Source organism: Rhopilema esculentum, chromosome 9 (genome assembly GCF_057945365.1).
Source record: "Rhopilema esculentum isolate cy_ngs chromosome 9, ASM5794536v1, whole genome shotgun sequence".
NCBI classification, from domain to species: domain Eukaryota; kingdom Metazoa; phylum Cnidaria; class Scyphozoa; order Rhizostomeae; family Rhizostomatidae; genus Rhopilema; species Rhopilema esculentum.
The window spans coordinates 3,377,077-3,389,526 of record NC_142823.1 but is presented as its reverse complement, the minus strand read 5'-3'; the positions used below and the strand labels follow the sequence as shown (position 1 = coordinate 3,389,526).

The window sequence follows — 12,450 nt, the reverse complement described above, 5'->3', positions numbered from 1 at the left end:
TTAGAAAAAAACTGAGTATTCTCGTGAAAGTGCGCTTTCCTCGGTGGATATGATGGTTTTTGGAAGCAAATAATGGGAATTTGAGATCAACTGTTCGATCCCTGATTAAATCGGCTTCCACGGGACAAAAAACGTGGATACATTTCTTACGTCTTCGATAGAATTCTTTCCTTGATCCCACCAACTAGTTTGAGGCCCGTAAATTTAACAGTGAAAATAACGGGGAGGTTTAGAAATTTTTCAAGAATAAAAAAAATTAAAAAAAATTATATGAACGAATGGGCGTACGTTTGTCCTCTTCACAGTAGCTAATTCCTACTTTACAGTAGCTACTTTGTGAAACATCATGTAGCAATTAGATACTATTAATAACCTTATAAGCAGGGCCCTGAACAGAAAATTTTCGAAGATTGTAGTCGATAACCCTAAAGAAACTGTAGATGATTTTAGCAGACTGGCAAGTGTAATGTCAAATCTTTGTGTGCCTTTATCATCAGTGAGTTTAGAATTTCATAATTACAAAAAAAATTGGACAACAAGATTGTTCTTTTCTAAACTTCCAGATCTCAATGTATTTTCGCTAATTCTTTTTTAAAATTGGTTACCCGCAAAAATTTCTCGATCCCATACGATTACCACCAATAAACACCAAACACTTTATCTTTAATTGGCTGCTATGCAAAAAACAGGATTTGGCGACAATGTCAGAATCGTTTAATTACAAACTTTAAAATCGCAGTATAAGAAGGAAAGCTGTCTTTTGCAAAAACTAGTTCTTAAATATTCAAGGAAAGTTCTCATCCGCAAAAATTAATAACGCAAATTTTGGGGTAAGCGAATATTCTTGCGCAAAGGATAAAGTTTTTGAGATACTAAATCACAAATAATTTATTCTGGAGAAATTTCTTGCAAAATAATTTTTTCTCTTTATTTCATGGAAAAGACTGGTAGGTACTTTTTAAATCATTTAATTATTTGAATAAAGATATTGTGTACCATCGTACGGAGGAAAGAGACAGGTGCCAGAAAATTGCAATTTTAGGAACAGGAGCCTCATGGATCTGGATCAGCGTTTAAAAAGAAATAAAGATATTTAAGCAGAAGAGTACCAACCTGGATCCATTCCGCAACCATCATCCAAAAAGTTTAATTGAAATCCTCCACGATAACGCTTGTCCGCCACTGCAGAAAGTGAAAAATCATGGGCGTGAAAAAGGGACGGAGCAAGGCAACAGAAGCACTGTTTCTTCAGATCTGCATGCAACATTCGTCGAATTTACTGCTATGATGAGAATGTGCTCTAAATGGCAACAGAATACAAGGCAATAAATGACCGATTTCAGTCGTACTTTCATCGATTCACCGAATTTCCGCAACTTAAGAACGGTGAAAGGGGGTCTCTGCCCTCCTTGTGCTCTTTCTAACGTCCACTACTGATGTACATCGATATAAGACACACACCAGCTTCCTTTTTCTCTATTTAAGCGTCTACCATGACGTTAAAAATGAGGATAACTGACAACCGATTATAGGAATTAACCATCAGAAGGTGACACTTCTACGCTGTTTGGCAGAAAATCTCACCTAAAAATCTTTCACCTTTCCTTTACATAGTCATGAACTGGGAAGGTTCTTTCAGACCAAAAAGCCCTCGAAAAAGCAGACAGGGGACAGGAGACATTGATTTACATCAAAGCTAAGCTGCCATGTTTCCCTGAATTTTTCCGAATATCAGTCATTTTAAAGGTTTTCCATGTTTTTTCGGCTCTCTACGAGTCCTGTTCAAAGACCGGAGAAAGATGAGGCGTAGCTGTTGTAAAGTTGACAATCAATGGAGTTGTGCGTGTTGTACGCCGAATAATGAACAAAAATTGATGCGATAAAATAACGACTTTGTCTAAGAAATTAATCATTAGTACGACGTTTCGAGCATAACTCTTCATCAGGTTTATTTCTGTTGTAAAGTTGTTTCTTTCTGCACCATTTGCCAATTTACTATCGCTTTTTCGTTCAAAATTTTAGATAATACATTTTGCAACCTTACAGTACAACGACAATTCAATCTGGCCGCAGTAGCTTGGAAAAACACTGAGATAATACTCCGTTTCAAACTTTCAGCAGATTGAACCAAGTATAATGTAACAGCTTTTGCCCCATTCTGATTGAAAAGTGGTTCGGTACAAGTTCCATTTATTTGAAAAGCTTCTTTTCAAGATAGCACTGTTTGCGTAAAGTCTTTCCCACGGCCAGTTATATTCTTCGTGAAGCCATCTTCATTCGATTCGGAAGATTGTTGATTGGAAACGTGATCTTTATACGGGAAAATACAATTTTGAAGTGGTGATCACAACAATTAATGCTGGGGGAAGGGTTCACGTAAATTCATAACGGTTCTCTTTGATGCATATTTGCTCCTAGGTTTGTTGCTCTAATTTCACAAAAGCACTCTAAGGTTTCTGGCAGTGTTCAATTTCCTTTTAAGAGGAAACGACCTTCATTACTAATATTGCGGAATATCTAGACCAGTTAATTTCTAGCTGCTGCGAAAGAAGGGCTTTGCTGCAAGTATAGCCACTACAAACCTTATCTCCATTACTGTCGATGTAGCTGTTCTCTAAAGCGGCAGTCTGACATTGTTAATTTGCCAGTTTACTTGTCTGATTTCACTATGGGTAAGTTTTTCTTTGTTTCTGTGATACTTTCAGTTGGTAAAACATCTTAAACTTTCAAGAAAGGCTGGTTTAGGATAAAGGTCATGCATGGTTGAAGAATTTCGGAACTTTGTTTCAGTGTTGCACCAATCTCCACCAACGCAAAGAAATGCTACGACACTGGGATATTTTCCGTTTCAAATCCAGAAATAGCGACATAGTGAAATTGAAGAAGATTGAATTCCATAGCACAACTATTTACTACCAAGGAGAGACAAAACCGGAGCTTTTATTTCAAGGTAATGTGTCCATATAAAAGGACTGCGTATACCCAACTTGTCAAGCCATGCATCAAAATAACGGCTTGCGATTGGTCAGAATTCTTGCAATGCAAAACTGCTCACATGAAAAGTTAGCAGCGAATTGTAGATAAACAGAACGATCGTAATGGTTGGGGCGATCAAATGAAAAATCACATGTTTCTGAAAACCCCTGCAGAGTTGCTTGCTTTAGCTGGGCACCTTACCTTTAATAACAACTAGACAATATTGATGTTACAGGCGCAAGCAGTGATTACTAGTGAGCAAAATCCGTCTCCTTTGGTCAATTTTGTTGTTGAAAGTCGCGAGGCAAGCTGGATAATGATGTATTGTTGCAGCAGTCTAGCCCGTCTTAGTCGTGGCTTGATCTCATTAAATGTTTGCCTTCATGCGGCATAACATTGGTTAAATCAAAATTGCTTGATTGGGTAATGTAAAAATTCCTTGTTTACTGATTATTTTTACCCATGTGAATTCCATTCATGATATAGCAATCAAGCGTGACTTGCAAAATGCATTGTCACAGGGGCGTTTTTTCTCATTTCAAGTTATTGAATGAATGTCATCTGTTTCTTTTTCTCCATTGAAAACTTACTTTAACCACTTCATCTTTTCCAGGATACTGCTGCAATTTTTCTGGTCAATATTTTTTTGCCTAACTTAACTCAAGATATTCTGAGATGTTGCTTAATCAATTGCAGACTAAACCTGTTGTCCATGTTGACAGAATGCAACTCTCTATAAAACATACATTGGAAAATATGGAAACAGAAACATTTCTTATCTGTAATAATGCAGTGACAGGCTGTCCTTGTAATCCTATCTTTTTCAGATCAAAATGATGCTACCATCAGTTTACCATATATTGAAAGACAGAAAACTGGTCTTTCATTGACTTGAAATGATGTTGTCAAAACATCATCTTCTTTAGGAGAGAATGTCTTGAATATCTACATATGAATATGTATGATGGGTTTGCTACTCTGCGTGACTTTAGCAACATTGTAACACACTTTGCTCTTCTGTCCAATGTCATATGACACCAACCTCAATATACATGGTTTCCAGGGATAAACATGTTGCGAGACACAGCAGAATTGATGGCAATTTGTGTAATAATGCTTGCAAAAGTATGATTTTCAAGATAATGGCAAAAGGTTTTTTTTCAAATCATAAGGAACAATTTGATATGTGCTGTTGTTGTCACTGTGTGTTGTAAAAGTGACTTATTCATAGTCACTGGAACCTTTTTTGTCAGTCTATGAAAAATCATGTTGTTGCCATTATTATGCATCCAGAATTAAGATCCAGAACCAGAACTTGGATGTACACCTTGCATTCCAAATCTTTCAAAACTACCAATTCCACACATCACCAAAACAGGAAGCTAACTTCGGCATTTGCATCAATCTACAAGCATGTACTATATTGACCTTGCCAAATATTATCAGATTATCTTGAGTTATTCCATGAAATCTTTCAATGCTCTTTTCAGTCAGCAAATAAATAATGCTCAGACACAAGGCAAGGCGAATCTCTATGTTCTCAATACCAAAGCTGCAATATTTCTGCTATCCTGTGATTAGCAGTAAATGACATCTCTGGTAAGCTTCTTCATTTGTTCATAGATTCAAACACAATAGGATAATGGGCCCATCAAAATATCAATTGAAAAGGAAATATACATGAAATTTGATAAAGAAATACCTTGATAGAAGACTAAGGCTACAAAAAGAGAAATCAATTCTTATCAAATTATGCAAAAAGTTGAATTTAAAAGACAAAGAAACAGTGTCACAATAATAAAGAATTTCATTTATCATAAAATTTGAGTGGGTGATTGTTGAAAATATAAGCAAAAAGTAACATTTAACAAAACTAAAATAGCAACATATAAAAGTAAAACAAACAAAATAATTCAAGCAATTGCTACAAACCGGTATAAATGTGCATCTTTGTTGCTCCAGCATCCCTAGAGTGGTTGAATTAGCAAAGCTGGTTTTAGTTTGTAGGAATATCAAAAGGTATTTGACAAAAGTTAAGCAAAATAAAATGTTGCTGCAAAGGTACAATGATTTTTTATGCGTAAAAATGTGAAAAGAATCTTAGGCCAAAGACAGGAATTAAAAAAACATTAATTTACCTTGAATTATCAACAAGCTCAGCAAGGGCACCAAACAGGAATTCATGAGTTGTGCTGTGGGAGAGATTTAGGGAGTAGACTGAATATCTTTGACCTGACTTTAGTAGACTGAACAATCTTTAATCACAACTCCAGCCTTAACAACTAAATTTAATTTGATTCAATTCACTCAGTAAGAAGATTTGACTCACTTAAGTTCAGTTCACCAGGCTGTTGTCATCACTCAAATCAACAACTTACAAGAAATAGACCACATATACTTATCTAATGTTTCAATTCATTTATAGCATTCTACATTCTAATATACACTGTCCTGATTATTGACAATAAGTCTTAATAGTTGTGTCATTTCATTTGAACAACTTGATTAAAGTTCTGTAGCCAGTCCCAACACACATACTATGCTGTTGTATATCATGAGTTGTGGCTTCCGCTAAAACTTCAAAACTGCTTCCAATTTCTAGCTAATTGTGCCTCAAACGAGAAACCCTTACAAAATAAAACTTTTCAGAACCATCAGCTATATCATTTGGTTGGATGTTGACTGTGGCGGCTTTTCAATTTTGCTGAGGTCTTGTTTGATCTTATTGTCAGGCACCGCAGAGCAGGGGGACTGGGGGGGCATTAGCCCCCCACTTTTTGCAAAAAATGCCAAATATTAAGTATCAAACTACCAGAAAAGCCACATTTTATATAGTTTTAGCCCCCCTCACTTTTTTAGACCCCCCACTTTTCTCATTGCTCCACGGTGCCTGACTGTTCATTTGTGGTAGAAAAATTGTTACAATGTCAAAAACCAGGGGCAGACACTTGGTCAAATGATGGGAGGGCAAGCCTATAGTTTTAATAAGATGACATCACATTTACCTATTGTTTTAGACCAAAAGAACATCAAGATTTGGGGAAAGGGGGTGACTGCACAGCAGGAATGTTTGTCCCAACACTGTACACACATATTAATATGAAAAGTTTTTGACCAAGTTTTTATCTGTTTACTTTGTAATTTAAAAATAAAAAAGAACAGGTACTTCTGCCTGATATCAGGCCATTGTCAAATCAAGTGTACCCTACCTGTTGGTATGCAGTTATTTTATCTTAATATTCATTTGTGGTTGAAAAATTGTGACAGTGTTAAAAATTTACCACCCGCTTGCCCCCTTGCTACAAGGTAGAGAGTTGAACATTTTCTAAGAAGAAAATTAACTACAAATGTGTGTGAATGTGTCCAGCATGTGTGTCCGAACACTGTACACACAGGAGTAATATGAAAGGCTTGTGACCACGTTTTTACCTGTTTACTCATTTAATTTAAAAATAAACAAGAACAGGTACTTCTGCCTGGCACCAGGCCATTGGTGAGTCTAGTGTGCACCTTACCTGTTGGTATGCAGGTATTCATACGTCAACTGGGCGCGACATAATGCTGAGTAATTGGAAGACATTTTCTCTGTTAATCTGGCCTATCTTTGGCGTTGTCCCCCAAGTTACTACTCTGACAAAGAGAGAACCATGCGAGCCAGTAAGACTTTTAAATTTGGCGGGAAAATAAATCGGCCCTGCACGTTTGTCTCAAAGTCTGTAGACACAAATGTTTGTCGAGAAATTTGCAGCTTTTTAACTTGAACTACTCAGCATTTGAAAGCCGCAAAACTTGACAGAACTGACGAAGGTTGCATGCTCGGAACTCCAAAGATACCTTCCAAAGCTGATTGGTCACCGTCCACCATGTGACAATATTTGTTGTAATTGGCCGCAACTTGTCACATGACAAAACTTTGCTCCCGAGATGCATCGTTCTTTTCGCTAGGCCTGTTGTCGTGTGCAGTTTGGTGGATTGACACGAAAACATCAGGATGCAACAAAACGAAATGTCAGAAAGTCAGTTCTCGTCGTATTAAGAAATGCCTAGTTCATTCAGGACAGTGCCTAAAGATGCCAAGAATGCTGAACGTGACAACTTCCAGTAATTTTATTTCGTCCATGAAGTAATCCATTGGATCACTAAATGCTTGTGTTCGGATCTTCGTTTATTAGAAAATAGTCCCTTCATCCAGTTCACGAAGGCCACAGCACAGAACCAAATCTTATCAGTTCTGAAATGTAATGTTTCCAAGTCACTGAGAAAGATGTATCTTAATTAGAAGTTTCAGCAATATTAAGGTCCATCTTTAGGAGACAGTGGATAAAGTTTTCATGATCTCCTGGTTATCAATGGTTTTATTTGTGTTATCAATTTTTTTTCATCTCCATTGTAGATATTGTTTCTGCCAAAAATCTACTCTTTAATCCTGACAAATCGATTATGTATTGAATGGGTTCTCAAAAGATCCTTTAAAGATCTATGATTTTTAAAAGAACAAAGAGGAACCACTTCAATATTGTTTCTAAACATTTGTAAGTTCTCAAGCTTCTTCTCATACTGACTTTGTGTTTTCACTCTGGACATACTTTTTTGCTCTTGGCCTATCTAAACAAAATCAAAATGTCAACTAGAGTACAGAGAAATACACTGTTTCTTGGTACTTCCATATCTCTGCCATCCTACTCATTACATTATGTGTCATAATATTATGGCCTTTCCAGGCTAAGGTACATATAGTGTTTTATTGTTAAAAACAAGCATAGAAAAGCAAATAAATATTTTTAAATGTGAAAATTCTGGGCTGCTCATCTCAGAAGAAAAAACAGAAGAGATATCAGGATAAAGAAGAAAGAAAACTAAGAAGATGTTTGTATTCTAATCTATTAACTTGTGCACAAAGATTTCATCTTTGCAGTATATTTTCCTAATTAGAAACAGACCAGTTAATCTACATTTTTAATAAGCTGTAGGAAAGGGTGGCAATTAGTCAAGCACTTTCTGCATTTTGAGAGGGAGAACCTTTAATGAAGATGATGAAGCAATACAATAATTTTTTGTAATGCTTTTCTTGATCTCTTTTATCAAGATATATTAAGGGAAATTAATGTTATTTTAACATCAGCATGTTTATACTGTTGTACAAGCTGTAAATACCACTTTGTAAGGAGCAGCAAAGATTGAATGGAAAGTTTGATTTTTCATGTGGGGACACTTCAGAATCCTATTGAAAATTTCTACAAAGACTGGCAGAATTGAAACCTACCTTACTTGCTGACTTTTTGGATGGTGAGATTGCATGTCAAAAGAAGTGTGGTTGATATCATTCCTTTCTCACTAGCGACAAAAGTTTTCATCATCTATTTTAGACAAAGAAGCATTGTGTGTATATGCATTGAACCCATATACAGATCTATGACAAATTTTCTTAATTGGAAATCAGCTGAACAATAGGCAGACATGGAACCTATATAACATGAAATGCAGAATCTGGACAGTAAATTGACATCTTATGGACATGAGGAAATTATAAGAGTTCAATATCCCTGCCTTCTCCCTTTGAAAGAAAAAAGGAAAAAGTGTAAAATAAAGGCTTTGGGAAAAGATCCACACTTGAGTAACACAACTATTGTTTTGTCTCTAAATGTTTACAAAGGAAAACAAAAGAAGAAGACTCTCATTCAGATGCTCCAATATGACCACTTCATAGACAAATGGATGCACGTGCACAAGAATAGTCTAAGGACGCTGCTGTAAAGTCTCATCATATTTTTAACAAATAGAGGAATGTATTAGAAGAGATTAGTGCAAGCAAATCTGATTCAGTATTGGCAAAAAGTAGATAGAATCTGTATTTTTAAGATATTGGTGTAAAAATCTAATCATTAATGTTACCAGGTCTTTGCCAAAATTATTTGACTGTGTTTAATCTTCAGGATTGTAATTCTAAATTTGAATAAATCAGATGAAAAATCAAAGTTTTTCAGTGCAGCACTGCTTTGAGAAGAAGTTATCTTAGGTCATTTGCCCTGTTAATGACATTTGATAAAACTTTTGTAAAATAATGCAAGTTTTATAGAAAAAAAAAGAAAAGAAGATGGCAGCAAACTAGTGATCCACCGCCAAAGTTTTGTTTTATGTTCTGTGTTCCTACAGTAAAATTCAGGATACAATAAAGATGTACACTAGAAATTCGCCTGATGCTGTAATAAAAGAAATTCCTCGTTCATGCCAACAAACTATAGACTGAAATTACTGGCAGAAGAACTGGGAAAGGTCCTAAAAAAGTTGGCATGCCAGATCATCGAGCAAAGGAGACAGGTTATCTGTAGGCAATCCAATTCATGACACCCACACATGACAAAGTTGTATCTTGAAGAGTAGGTCGTAAACATGCTTTAACGCATTCTTGTCTCTGAAAAGTCTGAAGGTTTCTGTCTTTTTGGGACGTTTTCATACCAAACACGACTTATTGTCTTTTGTGAACACAAATCGTGAGAGAAGGGAGTCTAGGAATGCACTCCGCTTAAGCTAAAAATTTCATTTGCACTTGAAAAACAAGCACAAAGAGCAAGTACAAGAAGTCTTACATTATGAGCAAATTTGTAATAGATGATCATATACAAACTTGATAACAAGTGAGATCAAATGATGCCATGAAAGTATAAGGAAATTAAGTTTGTGGAAACTAATTTTCCTGGAGTTCGCGTTTTTAGGTGAATCCATGAGCATCTTTTTGCGAAAAACCAATTAAAAGGAAATTTGCAAAAATGAACTGCATCTCCTTTTGAACTCCTCATAACAATAATTTCAGCTTATAAAATGTCCTCTTATCTTTAACCAGTGAATTCGCGTTTAGGTTGACTGTTTTTTCAAAAATCTGAGGCTGGATTGTTCTTAATTTGTTCTTAAATTAATAGGTTGTAAGCAGTGCGATTGCTAGCGTTTTCGCTCAAGGGAGGTGTTCAGGCCTTATTTGCCAACAAAGTGAGTGAGACAGCCTTCATTTGCCCACAGGTTTGAATACTCACTGAAAAAGAACCCACAGACGGCTAAAAGTTCTCGCTTGTTAGATAAAACGTTGTTCAAAATTGCATTTTACAGTAGCTCAGCTTGTTCTTAACTTGTTTTTAACTTTTGACCAATTTGAGGGTCGTGTTCTTGTAAATTGTTCTTGTAAAAAAAGAGTGTATTACAAAAAAGAAAGTTGACTATTACCAACCATGACCAATAAAATGAATGAATTATAGGTTGAAATTTGGTCAGACTTCCTATTTAATGCTAAGGTTCCGCTGCATGACCAACTTTCTTGAAGTCTGCAGACCTGACGCCACGCCCCCCCCTCCCACCCCCAATCGGCACATCCCTGCTTGCACCTGTTATGCATGCGTCGTGGTGTATAATACGGTCCTAGCTTTTAGAAACTGTTAAGTTGTGGACAAGCAATGACATAACTTCAGTGGGAGCACAGTATATAGGATTCCTGATTCTTATTCAAAAAACCTTTAGGGTCCATGAACCACTCTTTAGGGCCCAAAATTTATTATAAGAAAAAAAGACTCTCCCCAACTAACACTGTTTGCGTATTTATTGATTCTGTCTCGAAAGGTTTTAGTGGTTTGTACTAAAACTGAAGACAAAAGGCTTTAACTGGTTTATTCTTGTTTGGTGACGTTTTCAAGCAGCAAGTCTCCGCATAACAAATCATTTTGGACCACTGAAATCCGTTATGATTATACTGTTTTTATCAAGATCGAACAATTGCGATAATAATGCTGTTACTGATAATCGGGAAAAATACTCAAAGGTCTTGATATTTCATCAAAAGGTTACGATATTACATCTTAAGAACGAATGTCATATGGGTAAAGATAAAGCCTTGTCAATTATTCAAAAGAAGACTAAGAAATAAAAGCAACTAATCTTTTGAGTTCATTTTAACATAACTTTTCTACTGCTTCTAGTCTAAAAGTGAATAATTATCAAAAAACTTTCTAAAAGGTATAGTTATTATGCATTAGGTAAGTTGAACACGATTTGAATCTGGCCAAGCAGACGTCCAGTTAAGGACGCTCTGTCCGGACCATCGAAATTGCGACCGGACCATCAAGATCATTGTCTGCTGCAAACGCATCGACGTCAAACTTGCATCTGTCCTCCGGGTCCTTAATTACCACGGTTTTGTCATTCTGCTCATATAACAAGAAATAGTAACGATGTTTTCCTGATCCGGACGGTGGTGAAGGCGGTTGATATTTCACAAGCTCCCTGCCTGTCAATATATCCTTCGTTTTTGTATTAGTACTTGTCACTATCCAGTGAAGCCAGCTCCTGCAGCTCGGATTCTTGCTTGAAGGCGCATCCGGATCCACCATAACGAGGGTTACATTCTTATCAGTCAATTTTCCCAGCTTTTCTAGATCAACCTTAGGCCGTTCCGCTAAACTTTCCAGAGGAAATGTTTCATAACACGATGTTATATCGTTGTAAGGATAGGTAATAGGTAGAAACTGCGCTCGTGTGCAAAGATCATCCCAGCCCATCTTCGAAATTTGAGATCGAGATGCAGCGTTCACTGTTTTTGGTCTGTGATGATGCAGGAAGCTCTTCTTGTGCAAACCGCCATGTTTTTTAACACGAGCACCAACAAACACGCTGACTACCATCAACAAAGATAACAACTTCAGCATCCTCCGTTCCCCTTTCATCTTTAACACTCTTGCACTCGAACTATCTTTTATATCTATACTAAAACCCGTTATAGCAATAATCTTGAAACCAATTAAAAACAGGCCTATTCGATTTTGTTTACATGTAGCTACCATTAAACACAGCAAACCTAGCACCTGTCAGATCACAAGTCAATGAACACTATGTTCATTGCCTTTGCATAAATCAATTTGGTGGAAAATGATTCCAACCTGCACTATCTTGGATAAATACCGAATAGTTTCATTGATGCTTCATTGACTATGGCAACCACTAGGATAGGACATGTTGGGAAACTAAAACGGTTACGTTCATTGACGTGCTACGAGCTACTATCAGACATTCCATGTAGTTCAATCTTGCTACAGTTTATTTCCATTTTCTTCCATCTCTAGAGAGTTTTTCAAGTTCTTTATCCCTAAGCTCATTTAAAACTTGGCAGTACCACATACATGGGTCAGTGTAGAAATTTGATAGAGGGAACATTTGTGCTGACAACATCTCTTTTTGATCAATATAAATGGACCAAAACGTTGAGTAGCATCGGATAAACCATTGATTATGGATAAACCAAGGGTTAGTTACAAGTCACAAAATCAAATGGTTAAGTTGCCCCAGCGTAAAACTCCGGTCTGTTCTACAAACTGAAGTGTGCATGGCGTTGCCTATACAGCTTCTATAGAACAAATGTCATCAGTCCAAAGGACATATGTTGCTTGATGTGACCGTATTGAGTGTCACACCCCAACCCCTTTGTTTTTTGAAAGG

At 36.5% G+C, this 12,450-nt stretch overlaps 2 protein-coding genes across 2 annotated transcripts in view; both read right to left on the bottom strand.

Annotated features, from left to right (window-relative positions):
- Nucleotides 1-6,821, bottom strand: part of LOC135689041 (ATPase MORC2A) — a 30,821-nt gene extending 24,000 nt beyond the window's left edge. The window contains exons 1-4 of the mRNA XM_065206142.2: nucleotides 6,492-6,821; nucleotides 5,115-5,168; nucleotides 4,909-4,943; nucleotides 1,114-1,182 (exon numbers count right to left, since the gene is read on the bottom strand). Coding sequence (XP_065062214.2) covers nucleotides 1,114-1,182; nucleotides 4,909-4,943; nucleotides 5,115-5,168; nucleotides 6,492-6,556 — 223 coding nt within the window. The 5' untranslated portion in view covers nucleotides 6,557-6,821. The remainder of the gene's footprint in view (nucleotides 1-1,113; nucleotides 1,183-4,908; nucleotides 4,944-5,114; nucleotides 5,169-6,491) is intronic.
- A 4,052-nt stretch (nucleotides 6,822-10,873) lies between these two features.
- LOC148959545 (uncharacterized) lies at nucleotides 10,874-12,380 on the bottom strand. Its single transcript, XM_089110086.1, has one exon. The coding sequence runs from the start codon at nucleotides 11,796-11,798 to the stop codon at nucleotides 11,037-11,039; it is 762 nt and encodes a 253-aa protein (XP_088966212.1). The 5' UTR covers nucleotides 11,799-12,380; the 3' UTR covers nucleotides 10,874-11,036.
- Between the last annotated feature and the right edge of the window lie 70 nt (nucleotides 12,381-12,450).

Excerpts from the sequence above, each read along its gene's own strand:
- LOC148959545 (XM_089110086.1), bottom strand. The coding sequence starts at position 11,798 with ATGGTAGCTACATGTAAACAAAATCGAATAGGCCTGTTTTTAATTGGT.